General features: G+C 41.2%; 1 protein-coding gene across 1 annotated transcript in view; it reads right to left on the bottom strand.

Moving 5' to 3' along the window:
* Lama4 (laminin, alpha 4) overlaps positions 1-19,157 on the bottom strand; it is a gene marked incomplete at its 5' end in the record, with an annotated part of 135,423 nt that overhangs the window by 58,960 nt on the left and 57,306 nt on the right. The window contains 5 exon segments of the mRNA XM_005409785.2: positions 3,914-4,107; positions 7,108-7,275; positions 10,092-10,203; positions 16,445-16,555; positions 18,238-18,389. Of these exon segments, the coding sequence (XP_005409842.2) occupies positions 3,914-4,107; positions 7,108-7,275; positions 10,092-10,203; positions 16,445-16,555; positions 18,238-18,389 (737 nt within the window).

Raw genomic sequence — 19,157 nt, 5'->3', positions numbered from 1 at the left:
GAGACTGAGAAGGGCTTTAAAAGGCCTCTCTGCTACGCTGTTCTCTTCCTGAAATCTTGCTCACACTGTTCATTTGCACTCAGTAAAAGAGTTTGTTTAAGCAAAGCTAAATTGAGGCCTACCATCTGTTTGAATTACTCAAATGCCAAATTCCTGGTATCCACATGCATGAGATTTAAAAAAAGTTATGCATGAGAAGGATTTAATTAAAAATTATTTTTGAATCTATAGTATTCACTTTTAGAACTAAAGTCTCTTTGCATGGGCAACACTGTCCACTTACTGCTTATTACATTTACAAAGTTCAGTGTGCCCGGGTATGCACACTGATTTACCAATCATTAGAAAACAAGGGGATCTGTCCCTGTGGATATCCATTTGATTCTCAGTTCATTGTGCATTACTCTTCCTTAAGGGCTTTACAAAGGACTTTTAACTACAAGATCTCATCCTAAAAATAAATGAATAAAGAGGTGAACACATTAACACGCAATATCCTTGCCTGCACTGTCTAGCACAGTCCTTAGAAGACAAAGCAATTGGCTGAGCTCAACAACTCACAGTCTGAAATGGGAACCACGTACACTTTTCCAGCACTGGTAATAAGAGGGGTTGCTCCCCACTCCCTGTAATGAAATCTTACTTCCTGAGGTTAAGGAGTAATATGTCTGTGGTCTCTTGTGTTCTGTTGTTTGCCCTGTCCAACATGGACTGGTTTGTTGGGCAGATCTCCCCCCAGTGCTCTCACTGCTGGACACACTTGGGCAGTCTTCATCTGTGAACCCCCGAAATGACTGCATGACTCTGCAATGTGGTTCTTCTCTTACTTAAATGCTCTGAATCTGTTCTTGGAAAGAAGACAATATTATCTTATAGGATAGAGGTATGGATTTAAACGTCTCAGGAAGGAAGGATCACTTATCACTTAGAACTGAAGAGAAATCATCAATAAACTTGAGTGCAATCTGACAAAATTACAGTATTGTACACGTGGAAGTTCCTTAATTATTTTCATTAAACCAATACACTGAGCTGTTACTTTGTGTCAGATAATGTGATAGATGTTTTAGGACTCTAAGGTGAGGAACACAGGATTCCCTAATATCTTGGAGATGCTGGTATAGTGGAGAAGAGAGATCTATTTAAAGATGATCACAATACAGAAACAGAGTTAGAAGGAGTGATTGAAAATACAAGGAATGTTTAAATAAAAATATCTATTGCAGTAAAAAGTACATTGCCATTAATCTCCCTCAAGACTCTCCCCCTCACTTTGAACACACTATCCCATCATTCTTGACATTTTCTGAAGCAGTTTAGGAAGTCCTTGCTTGTGTCTGCACAACAAATGTAGTAAATGCTTCTAAGTGCCATCTGGCCAAAAGGCAGGCTCAGAAAACATTGCAGTGTGCCTTCATCTAATGATTGAATCTGGCACAGCATGACTTCTGGCTCTTCCTCAAAGTCAAGATGACCACGAAATATAAACATTTTGAATCAATTTGTGACACTGAAGTAGCAATGACAGCACAACTAAAGATACTCAGGAACAAAGGACCTCCACAACTGATTCAGAAAGCGGCAAAGACAATGAACTAAGTGTGTTTGAAGCAATGGGGAGGACTTTGACAGGGATTAATGGCAATGTATGGTGTTGTCTGTTTGTTTGTTTGTTTTTTGATACAGGATCTTGCCATGTAGTCCAGGCTGGCCTTGAATTTGCAGGGATCCTTCTTCCTCAGCCTCTCACGTGCTGGGATTACAGTTATGCACCACCACTCGCAGACTGCAATGTGTTTTTTTTAAAAGTGTTTTTTATTATTATTTTTAAAAATAATTTTAAAATTATTTATTATTATTATTATTTATTTTTTAAAAGTTTAAACACACACTGTATTTTTTTAAATCACACTTTGTATGCACCAGGCATCACTGGGTCAGATTATAAGGTCGGCTCCCCAGAGGACTGAATTTGGGAGCAAAGACTTCGCGAATGGGGAGCCAAAAGGGAGGAGAAAGGGATGAGCGATTTACATTCCAGGCGGGAAGATTACTGGTTGGGTGATAATCGCCTGAACTGAATGTGTGAAGCGAGGAGACAAGAGGAGACGCTCAGGAGGCTGTGAGGATCAGAGTCCTGCACGCTGACTGGACGGGCACGGACTGTCGGGATCGCAGTGTCTTTTAAGTGTTGTTATCCATGACTCGCACTGAGACGTATATTTACAGGCTGCAAGCCAGTGCACACACTCATAGCAAAAGTGCACTGAAACCATATTTCAGTTTGTGTTGTGCTTTAATATTTTCTGTTGTATTTCACTTTCTTTTGTTTTTTTTTTAAATGATGGTTACAACCCTCCAAATTTATTTTATAACCCACTAAATGGTCCACAAGCTGTCAAAAGTACTGCTCTACGTGGCAAGCAGACAATGAAAGCTTTTAGTGAAAGTAAAACAGTCACTCTAGGAACTGATTAGATGGGTCACTCTGGCAGGGCCAGGAGGAGGAGAGAGAGGAGGAAGCTGCAGGTTGAGAAGTGATGACGGCCAGAACTAGAGATGCTGCAGAGGAGCGGGAAATAGGGAAGAGAGCTAAACATGTTTAGGTGGTGAAACAGGGAGTAGCCTGTGGTTGACGAATGCCTGTAACAGCGGGGAGTTTCAAGGACAAGGTGAGTGACTGTCTTGAGTGACTGCTGTGTAAGACTCACGCACTAGAAAGAATGCCATTGTGATCACCATGATTGTGAACAGTTGTGGCTAAGTCCGCTCCTATTAGAAATCAATGGCGGTCAGTGAAATTCACTTTTCTCTGGAAAATTTTGCAATGATTTAGTGAGGGTTAGTGATGATTGCAAATTAGAACAGAGAGCCTACTTTAAGTTGAGTTGTTGGCAATAAAATAGGTAGCTGAACTGATGAATTTTCTCAAAGTTATTTCCTATTTGTCCACATTGTTTTTTCATTGCAATCTTTATAAATATATCCAAATGTTCACGTGTCATCCTCTTAGAAGACCCCTATGGCAGTGGGTGGGAGGACAAGTGCTCACTGTAGTGGAACATGTGATCACCAGTTCTCTGGGGTAAGCATCCTACGGGATGATCGCATTTGCAAGCTATTTTGATGTCTGGGAATTTTCTTTACTTCTTTGTGTTTGCATGACCTTGTCTTCAATTAGTTTTTATACTTCTGCTGCTGCTGACCAGGCTGTGAGGTTGGTTCAGCATGTCTTTCCAGAAATTACACACAGTATGTGTAATGTGCCCTTCCAAAAGTTATACATACTCAGAACATGTGATTCTGTGGAATTTTGTATTCTAGTGCCCTCAATATTAAAAAGTTATAGATAATAATAGTGCACCAGCTAGATATTGTGGCATATGCTTGTAATCCCAGGACAGTATGGGCAAGTTAATGAAACCCTATCTCTGAATAAAAATAAAAAGGGGGGATGTGGTGGAGGGCTTGCCTAGTGTGATTGAGGATCTGAGTACTTCAGGACTTGGGAGGCTGAAGCAGAAGAATCACCATGGATTCGAGGCCATTCTAGAAAGGCCAGGCTGGACCATAGAGTGAGATCCTGTCTCCAAATGAACAAACAAACAAGCAAGAAGTCCCTAGTACTGAGGCAGGGGAGACTAATGCATCACTTACCCAGTTGCAAGAACAACAGATCCATACACATGCTCACAAGCACCGGAGTAACTGCACTCTTGTCAGAGCCAGAGCCAAACAATTACTACATTTCAGCTGGATTTTAGGCACACACTCCTGGGTTAGCAATTGATAGACACAGAAATGTGTCATATTTAAAAATGTGAGCATTTAGGTATATTATTTTGCACCAGTTCTAGGTGGAATACCACACTATCTATATCTGATGTACATTTCCAGGTACAGTCCACCGTACCTCATGGTCCCGCTGCCTGGCTGCCGTGGCCCTGTTCATGTCTTCAGTGTCCCTGACATGGTCCAGGGCCTGGTCAAGTGACTCCCGGAGGCCTGACAGCTTCGCGGTGTAGTCATCCAGCTGCTCCAGGACGACGGGAAACAAAGAGCGAGTATCATTGTGCAGCCGCTGCCAGCTTTCAGCCTGGCTCAGCACTGGCAGGAGAGAGAGACAGAATCTCAGTCCGGGCTTCTCAGGTCTCCTCTTTCCTCCAGCATTTGGCAAAGTTGCAAAATGCTCACGCCAAACCTTCTCCCACCGTGGGAATCGAAGCCATTGTTTACAAAAGTAGCCTCACACTTTACACTGGAAATAAAAATGCTATTTTGTTGTATTTAAGATCCCTGTATTTAAGATCGGTTAAAAGAAGGGTTTGATTAGTTTTCCCATAGAGATTGTGTTTTATGTGGAAACCACCTCACTACACTGTTATTATTACCAAGGTTATTGATAATTTTTATCCTGTAAAGGGGACTTGAATGTAGTATTGTTTTTATTATTAAAGTAATCAAAATCATCATGTCAGTTATAAGGTAAAATGTTATGATGTTCATAACCACTTATGTTCTATATTCTCTCCAGGCAACTGTTTTCAGTTCCTAATGTCAAACCCAAGTTGTGATTTGGGTGGAATAAAGATTAAAGGGCAGTGATACACTCCCCTTAAACTTTGTGTGTGCCCTTTGTGCTCTGTTCAAGGGCACGTGTGTTGACAGTGTGCTTTAAGTCTACTTTTCTTCAGGGAACATCAGTGTATCTTGTTTGACATTTATATTTTCTTTTATCACTGTGAGGAGAAGACACAAGTTCTTGGCTGAGTAAGGAAAGTAGTTATAAAGGCATTCACTATGTGGAAAGTGCTAAGTGGGCAGTCTTGTTAATATACCAAATAGAGGAGGAGCTTGGCCACATCTGGTTGTGACATGAGAGCTCCACCTTTCCTGACTGTGGCTCTCATCCTGACGCAGAAGTGTGACCTGGGATTCTTCTTTGCTTCTCACTGTTGCTAAGCGTTTACGTATTTGTTACCATAATAAACCTTTGTGACCATAATGTTGTTCTTCTACAGTATCCACAGCAACTGTGGAAGAAGCTGAGAGGACGATGTAGGAAAATGACTAGTGGCCTTTGACCCTTTTATGCCACTGTTTCGTTTGCAATCTAATGAAGGCTGCAGACCCCTTCTTAGCAATATAGTCTAAGTTGCATAAATAAATGGAATTTAAAAGGTTATCAATGTATAAAAAGCAAATTGGTAACAGCACAATACATCCGTCTTTAATAGTAAGATCTAAAGATGGACCCCCATCTAATAACTACTGTAGTTTTGAGTTGCTGATAAAATGAAACACTGCTGTGAGATGTCAGCAGCAGCAGAAGTATGACATGGAGTCAGTGGTTTCTTTTGTCAGGTGTGTGGACTGAAATGAACCATTTCTTTGCAACTCTTCCCATCAACAGTGGAACCTATCTCACTGCCCCTTGAATCGGGGCTGATCTCAACCAAAAGAATGGGTGTGACACCATGCAGTTCCAAGCAGAGGCCTCGAGATACCTTACACTTCCCACTTGTAGGGACGGGGGTCTGTAGATGAGAAAATAAAATAGGAGCCTCCTTAGGTCTTTTAGCCAATCTTGGCTAGACAGAAAAAAAACCCAAACAGATAAAGAAAAGCACCAAAAGGCCTTGAGACTTGCACCGAGAATGCCCCCCTCCCAAAAAAAAGAGCTGACAAGCAGGACACAGAGAGAAAGCCAGGTGCACGAATGGCAAGCTGCCCCCACCTCCAATAACTTACAGGGGAAGCAAAGTGGGGTTTGACTGACTTTAAGGCAGTATGCACTCACACCTGTGCACTGACATATACATTTCCATATATGCGTTTTCATGCTACAGTCACTATGTTATTCACTCTAGAGTCATTGTAAAATACAATAGGTATCCACACGCCCCCTTACTAACTCTAAGCTAACCAAGAATAAGGCACCCACTTGCCAACTAGCTGCTCACTGTAAACGTAAGGCCTTAAAAGATACACAAAGACAAATAAACAGACAAAGAAAATAGCTGCACATAGACCACCAGAAAAAATGATGTTAGGCAGAGATGTCTGGAAGCTAATCTGGGTATGACAAGCTTTGGGCAGGAGGGAAGAGTCGCTGATTGCCCCCTGCTATCAAAACAGCTATGAACAAAGGGCCTATGGGTCTTCTATCTTTCCAGGGCCCCCTAGCCTGATCCTTTCTTATGAGGGTAGCTATCTACCTTCTCCTTTCTCCTCCTTTTCCTCTTTACAAATAAAGTGTCTTCTGTTCGTTAAACTTGTGCCTCTAATTTATTACTGGGGCTGAGTTACTGGTGGACTGCTCAGGCAATGGAGCAGCAGCGCTTGTCCCCCAGATGCGACACATTCTTGTCCTCTTGGGAGGCTGCCTTGCCATGTGGAAAAGCCTGAGCTGGCATCCTACAGGGCAGATACCCAGCCTTCTTAGCAAGCTCCAGACACATGAGTGAACTTGGCTCGTGCTTCGTGCAGCAGAGATGGGATACCTAGGTTGAGTCCAGCTCAAATTGTCACCCTATGAGACCATGAGCAAATAGATATTTTTTTCAAATGAGTGTGTTTGAGGTGGATTGGTAGTAATTGATAACTGATACAGTGACCAAGTCATAGCTTCAATGTTACTATTGTGGTTTGGTGTCCGTATTTGTCACTAATGGAAATGTTAAACTTCTGTTAGAGGCTAAAAGTTATTAAAGCCAATGTTGCTGACTGTGTAGCATTTCTGCCTTTTTCAGGAACCATTCTCTTACTGCAGTTGTGGGAATTGGTATTCCTTAATTTCCTTCCCGTTTTATAAGTTCTTGCCAACTGCTAAATCCCAATTTTTCCCACGGAACTAAAAACTTTGTAGATCCCTTGTGAAATATTAGCTGCTTCTGAATGGCTCAAAGTTGGGGCCAGATGTAAAAATCTTGGTAATACAGTAAGTTCCCTTGAATGATTCCTGGAGGCCACGGTAAATCTACCTAGCTCTGAACACCAAGACCTGGTTGCTTGATCACAAGTGCCAAGCCTGCGTGTCCTCTCTGGGACCCACAAAGAAAGCAGATGTGAGCACAGAGGCATCAGCCAGGAGCTGAAGACACCTACGTTCGTGGGCCTCATCCGCTTCTGCGTCCACGAGCTCCCGCTGGGTGAGGAATGGTGGACGGTGTCGAATCTCCTCCAGCATCTTCTGCGCCAGCACCAGCTTCTCTGTGATTTCCTCGGGGTCAAGTTCCTGCTCCTCCCCATAATAGAGCATCTTGTTGTTGATCTCTGAAAGGAGGGACACAGTGAAACAGACAGCAGGTAGAGAGGATGGCACTGAGACACAGGGGAGTGAGGGTGGTGAGAGAGCGCAAGCTGAGCGTAAGAGGAGAGAGACCAGTGCAGGACAGTGCCAGCACTATGCTGTGAACACGCCGTCAGCCTCAGAGCTCAGCACGAGCTCTAAGGAGGAGGAGGAGGAGGATCTGAGGCATCTTCACAGTGGAAACCCTACTCTGCTTCCTCCTCGTCTGGTTTCCAGTGATTTGAAAATGCTTATACTTAGGCACAAAAACCCACGACCTCAGATCAATGTTTTATAGAGACACCAACTTGCAGAAAATATTTGGAGGTCTCTCCTGTCATATGTGGGATGCAGTGGAGGTATTAACTGTATCTTACTCAAGGATTTGACAAAACAAAGCCTTAAGCTAAAATGAGAATATTTTGATAAGTTACCCAAATGAGCCTTTCAGATTGTTATAAAGACTAGATGATAAAATTAGGACTTGTTATAGGACAGTGTGACTGTTTGCTTTGTAAGAATTTTTTTTTTCAATTGCTGTTTTCCTTCTGCAGTGACTGCATGTCAAGACTGGGTTATTTTGATTCTGTGTCTTTTAACCATACTTGTATAAGTAAAGCTCAGAATTTTAGGACTGAAGGGACTAGGGAGGCTCAGAGGGATTATGCAACTTTTCTAACATTTGCATGTAGCTGGCGTAGTTCTCCAATTCCCTCATTCCCACATATATGATCAGAAGAAAGGTACGTAATAGGCCCTGTGTCCCATGGCAGCTCTGGGGAGCATTTTATCTTCCTGGCATAAATGAAATTGTGTGTCTGTGGCTTACTATGATCTATGTGGTTACCCAGACAAGATGGGTAAACAAATATATTGGTGTCACATAAATCACCCCAGAAGAGGGGTTGTATTTTATATGCCTAATAGCTTGAAGGTCACCAGCAGCTCTTTCAGAGATGGCTGGGAATGAGGAATGACTCACCATTAGCATTGTACAGCATTCCTGAATTCTGAGGGAAGGGAGATAAATGGTGGAGAATTTTTACTGCTGTAAATATTACTGAGAGAACTATAGTGAAATTAAGATATGCCAAAGGAAAAAAAAAACCACCTAGGAAGGGGTTAAATGAAGCTTGAAATATTAACCTTGAAATAAACTAAGTTGGGTATTTTTCCTCAGCTCTAGCACTTGCAGCACTAAATTTTTTGGCACTTGTTTGCAGATCTTATGTTCACAATTTCAGCCTGTTGAATTTTAGCTATGTCTAGAATAGATTACAAAAAGAAAATGTAGACAATAACATTTTTGTCTTTGGTCTTTGGAGACTATTCATACATTATCTTAAAGACATTAAAATCTGATAAAACTTACCATTTCCCACTTCTGTTTATTTGGTATTTTTCATCCTTCCCCATGCTTAAGGGGTGAGATGGTTCAAATACTTTTCAAATGAAACCCTTCAGAGTAACATTTCAGGTTACCAAACAGCAGAAGTGAATTATTTTCTCTGAATGGCTTGCTAAGTTTCTGGCTTTATTTGCTGGCTAAAAGGGCATTTATTTCTTAATTGAATGAGGTTATCTAATCTTTTAGCTTCATTCTTACTCTTTGAACAAATCAATAGTAACTCTAAAGTGCTACAGGAATGGAGTTTTTTTTTGTTGTTGTTGTTTTTTTTTTTTGTCTTTTTGAGACAGGGTCTCACTATGCCGTTCAGGCTGGCCTTGAGCTCACTTTGTAGCCCAGGCTGGTCTTAAACTTGCAACAATCCTCCTGCCTCAGCCTCCCAAGTGCTGGAATTACAGGCCTGTGCTACCTGTGCCTGGCCAGGAATGGAATATGTTTTCAGTAAATACAAAAGCCTAAGGTAATGGGGTTGGGGCTGGGGCCTTATGAATAGCACGTCATTTTAAAATTGCATATTACAGGCACCAAAGGAAATATAGTAAGCAATTAATCTTAGCTTCATATATCCTTTTGCCTGGAATATGCCACTGATACCTCAGCCTAAATATGAGTCTCCCACTGTGGGTCTCTTTGTGGTCATTGTGCCTTGAGGTGCACTGGGTATTGATGCCCAGCCATTAATGTATGGTATAATAAAAAATAACAGCAATATGCAAATACCAAATTCTAGCAGACTCTAAACTAGGGAAAGTTTTTCAGTTCTAAAACAAATGCAATCTCTTTCTGCTAGAAAATTGCAGGTAGCTCTCAGTGAAATATTAAGATAGTCTTCTAGATACAGCACTAGAAGTTAGAGTACAAATATTTGAACCTCCAAGAGGCTGATTCTATCAGGATACTGCAGGGCAAAAAGTCTCATACAGTCCCTCTTCCTTGGTTTGGAGACCTGAAAACTAGTCTGTCTGGTCCTTGGGAAACAGCTCCACAGAAAGAGCTTAGAAAGATTGGGATCAGTTTACTTCCATTCTAAAGGTTACTTTTTTTTCCTCCACAAATAACTGAGAAAAAATGGGTGACTTTTACTCAGCTATTGCATTTTAGAGACACCAGAGAATGCTATTTCCTCTGCCAGAAAAGTATTTTGACTTTGAACTTGTGCAAAACACTTGAAAGGGAGTGATGTATATACTTATCCTTCAGTATCAGTAGATAGTAGGTAGGAGTTAGTGTTCAGAAATCTCAGATCAACAAGCTTGAAATGAAAACCTTATGAAAGTCTTTAATAACATATGCCTGGCACCTAGTAATCATTGGCAGTGCCCCTTGTTTTTACTGGTAGTAATAAAGTGTATGTTTTCTTGATGCTAAGTGGAACCAGAAGAGGATATTTACCTTGGATTTTATCCCTCATATTGCGGGCTTGCTCTACAAGGTGGGTTGCGTGGCCAGTGGTATCCACGCTTTCCTTATGAACCAGTTGCCCCTTTCTTGAGGCTTGATTTCCCTACGAATAATTCAAATGAACACTGGGTTAAATTCATGAGAAAGGAATGTACATGTGCACGTAGGGGTGGGTGGGTACAATGTATTCATCCCATAAACATAAACATAGCATGTGAAGGTCTATCACATATAAAATGGCTCCAGAAATCTTAGATGATGATGTGAGGATCAGTTTAGTGTCTCAGAATGCTACATAAAGCCCAATGCTGTTCTTCTGCCATAAATCACAGTTCGTCCCTATCCAAGAATCTTTCATATACGGTTTATCCTTTGAATTTTTACAGTATCTTTACATGCCAGACTGGGAAATGACCCATGTGTACTAGTCAGTTTGACACTTTGCTGATGGAAGAGCTTAAAGCTTCAAAGAGAAAATTATCATGAGAGTAGGCAGACCTTGAAACGCTCCTTGCATCCATGGTTTCTGGGTGGTCCCACTGCTGCTGCAGTTGAGTTACCATAGAGACCGAAAGGGTTATGCTCCCCGGGCTAAACACTGTTTGCATAGCTTCATTCCAAATTCCCACTAATGTTGATGGCATTGTGTACAAATAACTGCTCTGTCAGAGTGACCGGAGTTCTTTTCTGAGGAGCTGATTCCATGCTTTTGACTTGGGAACTTCTGTGTCAGCTGATTCATGTGGTATTTGTTAAAATTAAATCCCAACTCTGAAGAAAGGATGCATGTGGATGTACATGTGTGTGTGTGTGTGTGTGTGTGTGTGTGTGTGTGTGTAGTCAAGGATAGAGCTGATCTAAGAGCACAGACACGATTCAAGGCCAGGATACACCCTGTGTGAACAACATGGTGGAAGTCTACACTTCCTTTTGCGCTAGAAAGACTGATTCCTACATCTACTTAGCAAAAGCAGGAATCCTTCAGTCTGGCATTTGGTAAGTGCTCACTTGCCTGCCAGGTACTGTTCTGGCTTAACTCAGTAGCAAAGTGCTGCAATGGCTGTGTGGCTGCAGGATGGTCTGCCGCAGAATGCTGGTGGGTTCACAAGGCAGAGGTTCCCCAAGACAGGGAAGCAGCTGGCTGTCCCAAACCTCTCTGCTTTCATGTAGTACCAACCCAGATGACTTTGTCATGATGTCACCTGAAATGCTTTCACTTTTCCAGTATAGTTTAAACAAGTAGCTCTCTATGATAGTCCAGAAAGAGAATGCAGAAATGGTGTCATGGCAAACACATGACTAGAAGCTTCTTTTTGGACAGGTCAGTGGTACTTTCCACACAAAGCAGTCCTGCTGGAGTTGGGAGGCTACCCAAGCAGAGGTTAGCGGTCATCAGTCCCTTTGCAGACGGGGAATCCCTGAATGGACACCATCTTCTGAACCACTGTGTTTTTCCCCCAATTTCAGTCTCCCTTGGGGCTTTTTATAATCTCTCCAGAGAGGCAATATTTATGATCATTTAAAAACTAGATGATGCATAAAATAAAGTGAAATAAAGCTTATTCTTTGTCTCTCTTCACTGCTAAATATGGGCATACACATAAAATATTCAAAAAATTTTAATAAGTTTGTGTTGGATCCTGTTTAAATAGAATATTTGCAAAGCATAAGACTCGTTTTTTACTCTGATTTTATCGTTCAAAGGAAAGACCTGTTATTTACCATAAAACTTATTTTAACGCTGAATCTTTGAAGTAATGAAAGATCAAAGATGTCACAGCTCTAAGAAAAATGTCTTCTAACAAGCGCCAGAGGGCGCTCTGAGATATCCAGATGAATAGAGATAGGGAGGTAAATGGATATAGAGACATAAGTGACACAAATTGTAGCAAAGAGGGACATTTATTACTTTAGATTGCAAAATTATGGAATATCATACAGTATATAGTGATATCTTATTTGAATGTTTTATTTTTTTCTGTAACTTTGCTTATGGAAGGAAAATAATGGTATGGGAACACGACAAAATGGATGTGCCTTGCTTTAAGAAAAGTTGAAATTTAAAAAATTACCTCACAACTATAAAATGAATGATGCCTTACATTACAGGGGATCAATCATTTACTCATCTCAATGGCAAATTTTCTTTATACTTACCTGATATAAAAAGTGGCAAGAACTTTTGGTAATACAATGCATAAAGAATAGTGTACTTAGAATACTAATTTTAAAAAATCAACCAGATTAAGCAAAGGATGATGACAAATATCTAGTGTGACCAATATAGTAGCTTATTGTTTAAGATGGGGTGCTTTCATGAATGAAAAGGGGGTAGTTTTAGTAATTACTCTGGGCCACAGGCATGGATAGGGCTAGTCTTGGACGAAAGAGTACTAGACTAATGGGTGTGTCCTTCTACTTGTCTGAAACATTAATGACTCCCACATACCTTCCCAGGGCTTGTCTGTCCTCTGAGAAGCTGACTCTGATCTCTAACTTCTCTCTGGGCATCGACATCCACAGATACTTTGCTTAAAATGTCTGGAGGGATTCTGTCTGTGGTTTCAGTCTTCCTCATCCACGTCTTTAAGACAGAGATCCCGCCTTGTTCTTCCTCACCTCCAGGTTGGTCACCAAATCCTTTTTGTTTCACTTGCTATCCTACCTTCTCTTCCTCCTCTCCACTCCCACAGTTTCAGCTGACCCCTGCTCACTGCAAATGCTTTTCCAATGAAGCAAAGCAGCAATCAACCACTCTTTGGTCTGAACCACCGCCGCAGTCTCTGCTGTGTCTTCAGTCTTCGCTGTCCAGTCTGTTGCCTGCATTGCAGAGAAATGTCTCCGAAATGCACATCTGATCAACTGTTCTGGGTAAACACTTCAGCGACTTCCATAGTCCACAGGACAAAATCCACATGCTCCTGAGCATGGTTTGTAAGGTTCTTTACAATTTACCCACTGACAATTTGTTCAGTATTACCACCTGCTACTTGCCTTACAATTAATCTTCTGCAAGGCCAAGGTCCGAATTCTTCTAGTACGAAAAATACAGCATGTTATTTCACATCTTTTTCATTGTAGTATTTTCTCTTGCTGGGAGTTCTTGATAAACTAGTCATTCTCAATCACATGTCCACGCTTTCTCTGAGAAGCTTTCCCTAATATACCCTTGCTGACAGTGTTCACTGTTTCTTCCTTAGAGTTTCCCTTTAGCCTGAACTGTGCCTCCATCACTAAATGTCAGTTTTTTTGTTTGTTTTTGTTTTTTAACATATGTGTTTCCTAATAGACTGTGATGATCTTTTGAGCAGGGCCTTGTATTCACCTTAGTACTCTTAGCACCTATTATGTGCCAGGTATTTGATAGTGTTTCTGGAATAGAAACACAAACTTCTATTCAGCTTGCCTTTTGGGTGGGACCCAGATGCTTTTGGTGTGCTTCCATTTCAGCCCTAAGTCTGTCTTTGCATCAGTTGATGTTTGTTGTGGCTGACAAAGTAGGGAGGGGAGCAGAGATGGAGGAGATGGAGAAGTACAGGGGATGGTACGGCACCCCAGTCTCCCTTGAGAACCCTTGAAGCCTGAGCTCTGTGACTCTGGACTACGTGGTGGACCTTCAAGACCAAGCGAAGAGCAACACTGAGATTGGAAGAGGGTCATGGTCTCCACTTCTGCTGGTGGCTCAGTACTACTATTGCCCTGGGCATGGTGGTTTTGGGAACACAGGAAAATGAAAACAAGGTATGGCCTTTGGTATATTCATTACAGACAAAATCATCATCATCATCAGCAGCAGCAGCAGCAAGGACAGGAGGCACTTTGAGCAACGGCTCTTGTGAGCACAGATGTGTGGGCATTCTTTAGGAGGGGTTCCCAGGAGTAAGACAGGGGAAAGGATCCAGGACTTTCAGAATGAGAGAAGGACTTGGATATGGAGGCTTGAACAAAACCAGTACCTTGAGGTGAATATAATTTGTGATATCTAGGTCACATGAAATCCAGGTCAGATAGATAACTCACAAATACAGACCTTACTTATTCAGTTTAATAGGCAACTTTACTATGATTTTTATCACTGTGGGGACATTCAGTGAAACCCTTTATTCAAGTTAAAATATTAATTTCTTGATAGAAGCCTTTCTGAGGGAAAGCTTTCCTTAAATCCTTCCGTCAATCAGGGCCTTTCTAGTCCAAGGAGTTGGAGGATGCTTGAGAATCATTAGGATTGGCTTTTGACTTTTGTTCTGAAATGCTTCAGCAGACTCTTGCACCACTAGAACTGCTGGAGTCAGATGGTATTTTCCATAGAAATTGATGTAGCACTGGGAGAAGTTCCCAGCACCATTACCATTAGTATACTGCTTTGGGTTAGCTCCTGTTGCATAGGAGCCTTTCCTATGGTGAGGTCACTCTCACGCTTCTATTACTTCTTCCTTGTGAAACCCAATTTAACTTACCTTAAAAGCAGGAAAACAGGACAACAAAAGGATCGGTAACTTTCTGAACTGTGGGAGGAGCTAATCTGTGACACTCAAATGAACTAGTGAGTTTCCACAAAGGTTGCTTTCTTGGCATTGCCTTTGAAGCTTAAGAGTTCACTGCTCTTCAAATGTTAGTGGTTGGATTAATATGCGCCACTGAATAGGAACTAGGAATATAATTTTCACATGCATTTTCAAGTAGGTGAATCTTCCAAGGGCACAGTTGAAGTAATTTACAGTTTCATAAACAAAAGCTCTTAAAAGTTCAGTACATTCAAGGCTAAAAGAGTTTGTTTAACCATTATTCTTTACTTTATTTTGTTGTGCTGGTGACTGAACTCAGGGCCTCATGCATGTCCTACTTTTTATAGAAAATGAGAATTATTTTGCTGGGCATAGAGGCACATACCTGTAATCTCAGCACTCTGGGAGGCTGAGGCAGTAGGGGTGCAAATGTGAGCCCAGTTTGGGTACGTCTGCAAATTAATGAGACTCTAAAACAATTAAAAACCTGGGAATATAAATCAGTGAGAAGGTCCTGGGTTTAATCCCCAGTACTCCCCACAAAAAAGGTTTTTTAAAAGAGCCCTGACAGTTTATAGTGTCTGAAATCAGAAACTCCAGAGTATTTGGGCTAGCACTGGGGAAACATGATGAGGACGAAAAGTGTTACATATTTTATATGACAAATATGGTGTCTTGTTATGTGTTTGCATTTTTTGACTGGTGTGGAGGACGGATGGGTAATTTTCCACTAGATTCTTGGGGAGTGTATTAGATTGTGTCCAGCATTGACTCTGTGCATGTTTTAATGTTTTCCTTGTTAATCGCCTAGAGCTTTTATAAGTCATGGTCCCCTCAATGTTTTTTCTTAATCTATTTGACTATTTTTGTGTATTTAGTTGTTTCTTAGGTGTTTGGAATTTTTCTCTGGTCAAATTCACCATCTCTTTTTATTATAATTCTTCACCTTGTGTTTAAGTGTATTGTTATTTCGTTTTGAGGATTAGCAATTATTTAGTTATATTTTCTTGTGAATTTGAGATTTATCCTCAGGTCTTTAATCTGTCTGGAATGTATTTCAATCTATACTGGAAAGTGAGGGTTGAGAGTGGCTTTGTTTCTGCTAACCTGCACAGTTGCTTTCTCAGAAATAATTCCACTCTTGCCTTTTATCATTTCCTATATTCTTTAACACTTAAATTATATATTGTATGTAATGAAGTATATTTCTGGATGATCTATAGCTCTTACTCATAAAAGGCTAAGGCAAATAGCTGAGTAAGTATTCTAATCGCAATATGCACCAACTGTATTAACAAGCACCAATACCTAGAAAGTTCTATGTAAGCATAGTTATTCAAGAAACCAATCAAAATGGGAAGAGACAGTAGAGATGTTGTTTGTTAACTCTCTCCATGGATCCAGCCTTGATTTATTTTAAGGAACATAGGTCACTGCAATTTTTTTGGCTGTATTCAGGTTCTTCAGACATTTGTGACTATAAGGTTTAGATAGTACCAGTTTTATGATTAAAATCCAAACTGTCCCCCAAAAGTCTTATGTTCCAAAGTATGACCTGGGCAGAGGAGGGAGGTCCTTTGGGGGTGTGACCTGGAAGGGTATATTCTTGTCAGAGGCTCCACAGGTTGAGGAGTGTTCCTCCACCACACCCTTATGTCATAATGCTCCTGCCTTAGAGCTTGCTGTCCCTGGACTGAATTCCCCTAAACCATGAGTCAAGTTAAACTTCTCCTCTTTTAAATTGCTGCTGTAGGATATTTTGATCCAGCAATGGGAAATCTGACTAATGCATCTAATAAATCTTTTCTTTAAATATGGTCCCAGAAACTGAACACATACCTTCTCAGCCAATTCTTCCACATCAGATAGAAGGCTTTTCATTGTGTTCTCAGCATTATTGATTTGTATCTTTCTCAGGATGTACTGGTTTTCTCTTTCTGACAATTTTGTCTGTGGAAAGAAAAGTGTTTCACAAATTATCCACAGCTGTGCACATCAAAGTTTTAGAGATATGCATAAAGCTTTTTCAGTATAGGAAGATTTAGGATAGTATAACTTTTCTAATAAATAGTGGGGTTTACAGGGTGCTGCAGGCTGTTGTAAAGGGTGGATCCATAGGAGAGGATGGAGTCTGGGCCATGGAAGTCTGAGAGATCCACTGACTAGGCTGATGACCCTGGCATAGGCAAAAGGCACTTTTTTCCAATTGCACAAAGGCATAATGTAGGTCAGGGGTGGTCCTGGGTATCTAAGTTATATTTTCAGTGTGGCCAGGCCTTGGAAGAACTGATCTCCTCACAGGATTAATGAAAATAGACTTCAGAAATTCACTTTTCTTCTTTTGGTGGAAAGAGAGGTATTCTATTTATTTTAAGCCAGTGTCCCCTTCTTTTACATTTTTGAGTTTATTATAAATGTAACTTTCCTGGAATAATATGGATTAAGCCCTTCAATCCTGACAATGACTTGCAGCCAGATATGGCAACACCCATCTTGAATGTGCCTTTGAGGAGGTGGGAGTGGAGGTCTATTGAGAGGTCCAGGCCTGGGAGACTCTTCTGAGAATCAGTGTCCTCATGTGTCCAAGCAGGGGCATTGAGACAAGAATGATTGCTACATTAGTGATAGAATGCTCACTAAGATTCTATCCACTGCTACAATTTAATGATGTTTGATTTGGTTTACATTCCATATTTTTGGTTATTTGGTGTGGATATCGTTTGTACCTCCAAAAACATAATGAGCATGTACTATGTCAGGTACCATTTAAAATTTTTTACATATATCAATTCACTGAGTTCTCTTAACTGTCTATGAAATAGGTGCAATAACTGTCCTCATTTCCTTACACTGAAGGAGGACACTGAAGAATGAAGAAGTTGAATAACTTGCTCAAGGTCATAGTAAGTGTCAGAGCTGGGACATAAACACAGTAATCTAATCTCAAAGTTTATGCTCTTAACTGGTATATTAACTTGACGGACAATGTAGAGCAGTTTCCTTGTGTTCTTTCAGCTAGCTAAATTGTTTGTAAAAGTATCTGCTGGTTGTGATAGAAGCCCATGATTTGTGGGGGAGAAGTTTCACAAAGTTTAGAGATGCAAGGACTGTGATAAGCTACTATTTTTATGTGCCCTGCTATAAGCTTCTTTGTTAGATATAGCTATGGAGAGAGGGCAGCATATGTGTTTGTGTGTTTGAGCACGTGTGAACTTCAGAAATCAAGACAGAACATGTGTAAATGAGAAGGAAACGTGGCAGAAAGAAAAAGAGAGAAGGAAGTTTCTAGAGAAACTTCAAAATCTTGCATACTGGAGCTTAGGTAAAGGTAAGTTTGTGGTAATGAATCAATTAGTGTACAGTTTTCACAAAGGAAACTTTTCACTCAATAATTTTTTACATACATAGAGTCTTTTGGTGATTGCTTTTTTATATAAACTTTTTTTTTAATAGATGGCAACTCTTGCGTAAAGCTGAACTTGCTGATTACAATTTGTTCATAATTTCCTGTGAAGCTGAGTGTTTCATATGTTAAACCCACAAGTCCTGTCCCAGATACCACAGTGCACAGAAGTTACTAGAACCCTGTGAAGCCAGCATGAAAACAGTGGAAGTTTCAACGCCCTGCATACTTTGAGGAGGTGGATGGTGGAGTTCATTCCGTTCACGTGTCTGTGCGCAGCGGCACCGGATGACACACTCAGCAGCCCGGATTTGCTCTCTTCAATGGAGAGTGCCGCCAAGCGCAGGTCGTCAGTCAGGTCCCAGACGCACTTATCGCAGCCTGCAGGAGAGATGGGCCTGTCATTTCTTCAGAACCAAAAGTCAGCTTGGAAGCATTTTGTTTTAAGTAACTATGCATGTGTGCTTCTTCGGTTAATACCATTTGTATTTTTGTTTCCTGAGGAGTTGCTGCAGGCCATAAAGCTAGTCCTTACAGGAGCCAAACGATGCATTGGGCACTACCCCCACTTAAAACATAATAAAAACCACAGGCAACAGGGAAAGTAGGTTAACATGAACACCATGTGCTGCAGTGAAAAAGAAGCACAAATAGATAAGCCAACTGTGGGCAGGGTGAGGAAGGAGAAGGTCCCTCTGGGATGATTCTACTCTGCTCAGGCCTGGGTTTTTTGTTTGGTGTCAGTTGGTGATGCCTGGGCATGTTTCTTTGCTAGTCTTTCTCAGTCAGCAATCAGGGGCTTCCAGCTGGTCCTCTTCAGACCCCACTTCTTATCAGGATGGATACTGTTTTTGGTTTGTTTTTTTCCCGGTACCAGGAATCAAACTCACGACCTTGGCTTGCCAGGCAGGCGCTGTGCCACTGAGCTAAAGTCCCAGCCCCCAGGATGGATACTTTAGCAGGAGGTGGTGTGCAAGGCGACACTGCAAACGTCATGTTCTGAACTCTCAAGCTGATGCTATGGAAAGTTTGGGCTGAACCAGGGCCCTTGGGAGGCAGGTCCCAGTTTCTTACTGCACCTCCCCTTTCATATTTGCCTTCTGATTGCCGTGATCATTGGCTGGGACCCAGTGCCCTCCTAAGATGACG

The sequence above is a fragment of the Chinchilla lanigera genome, unplaced genomic scaffold, assembly GCF_000276665.1.
Source record: "Chinchilla lanigera isolate Chin_1 unplaced genomic scaffold, ChiLan1.0 scaffold00125, whole genome shotgun sequence".
In the NCBI taxonomy this organism is placed as follows: Eukaryota; Metazoa; Chordata; class Mammalia; order Rodentia; family Chinchillidae; genus Chinchilla; species Chinchilla lanigera.
The sequence above is the reverse complement of the archived record's forward strand: the minus strand, read 5'-3'. Positions and strand labels throughout refer to the sequence as shown.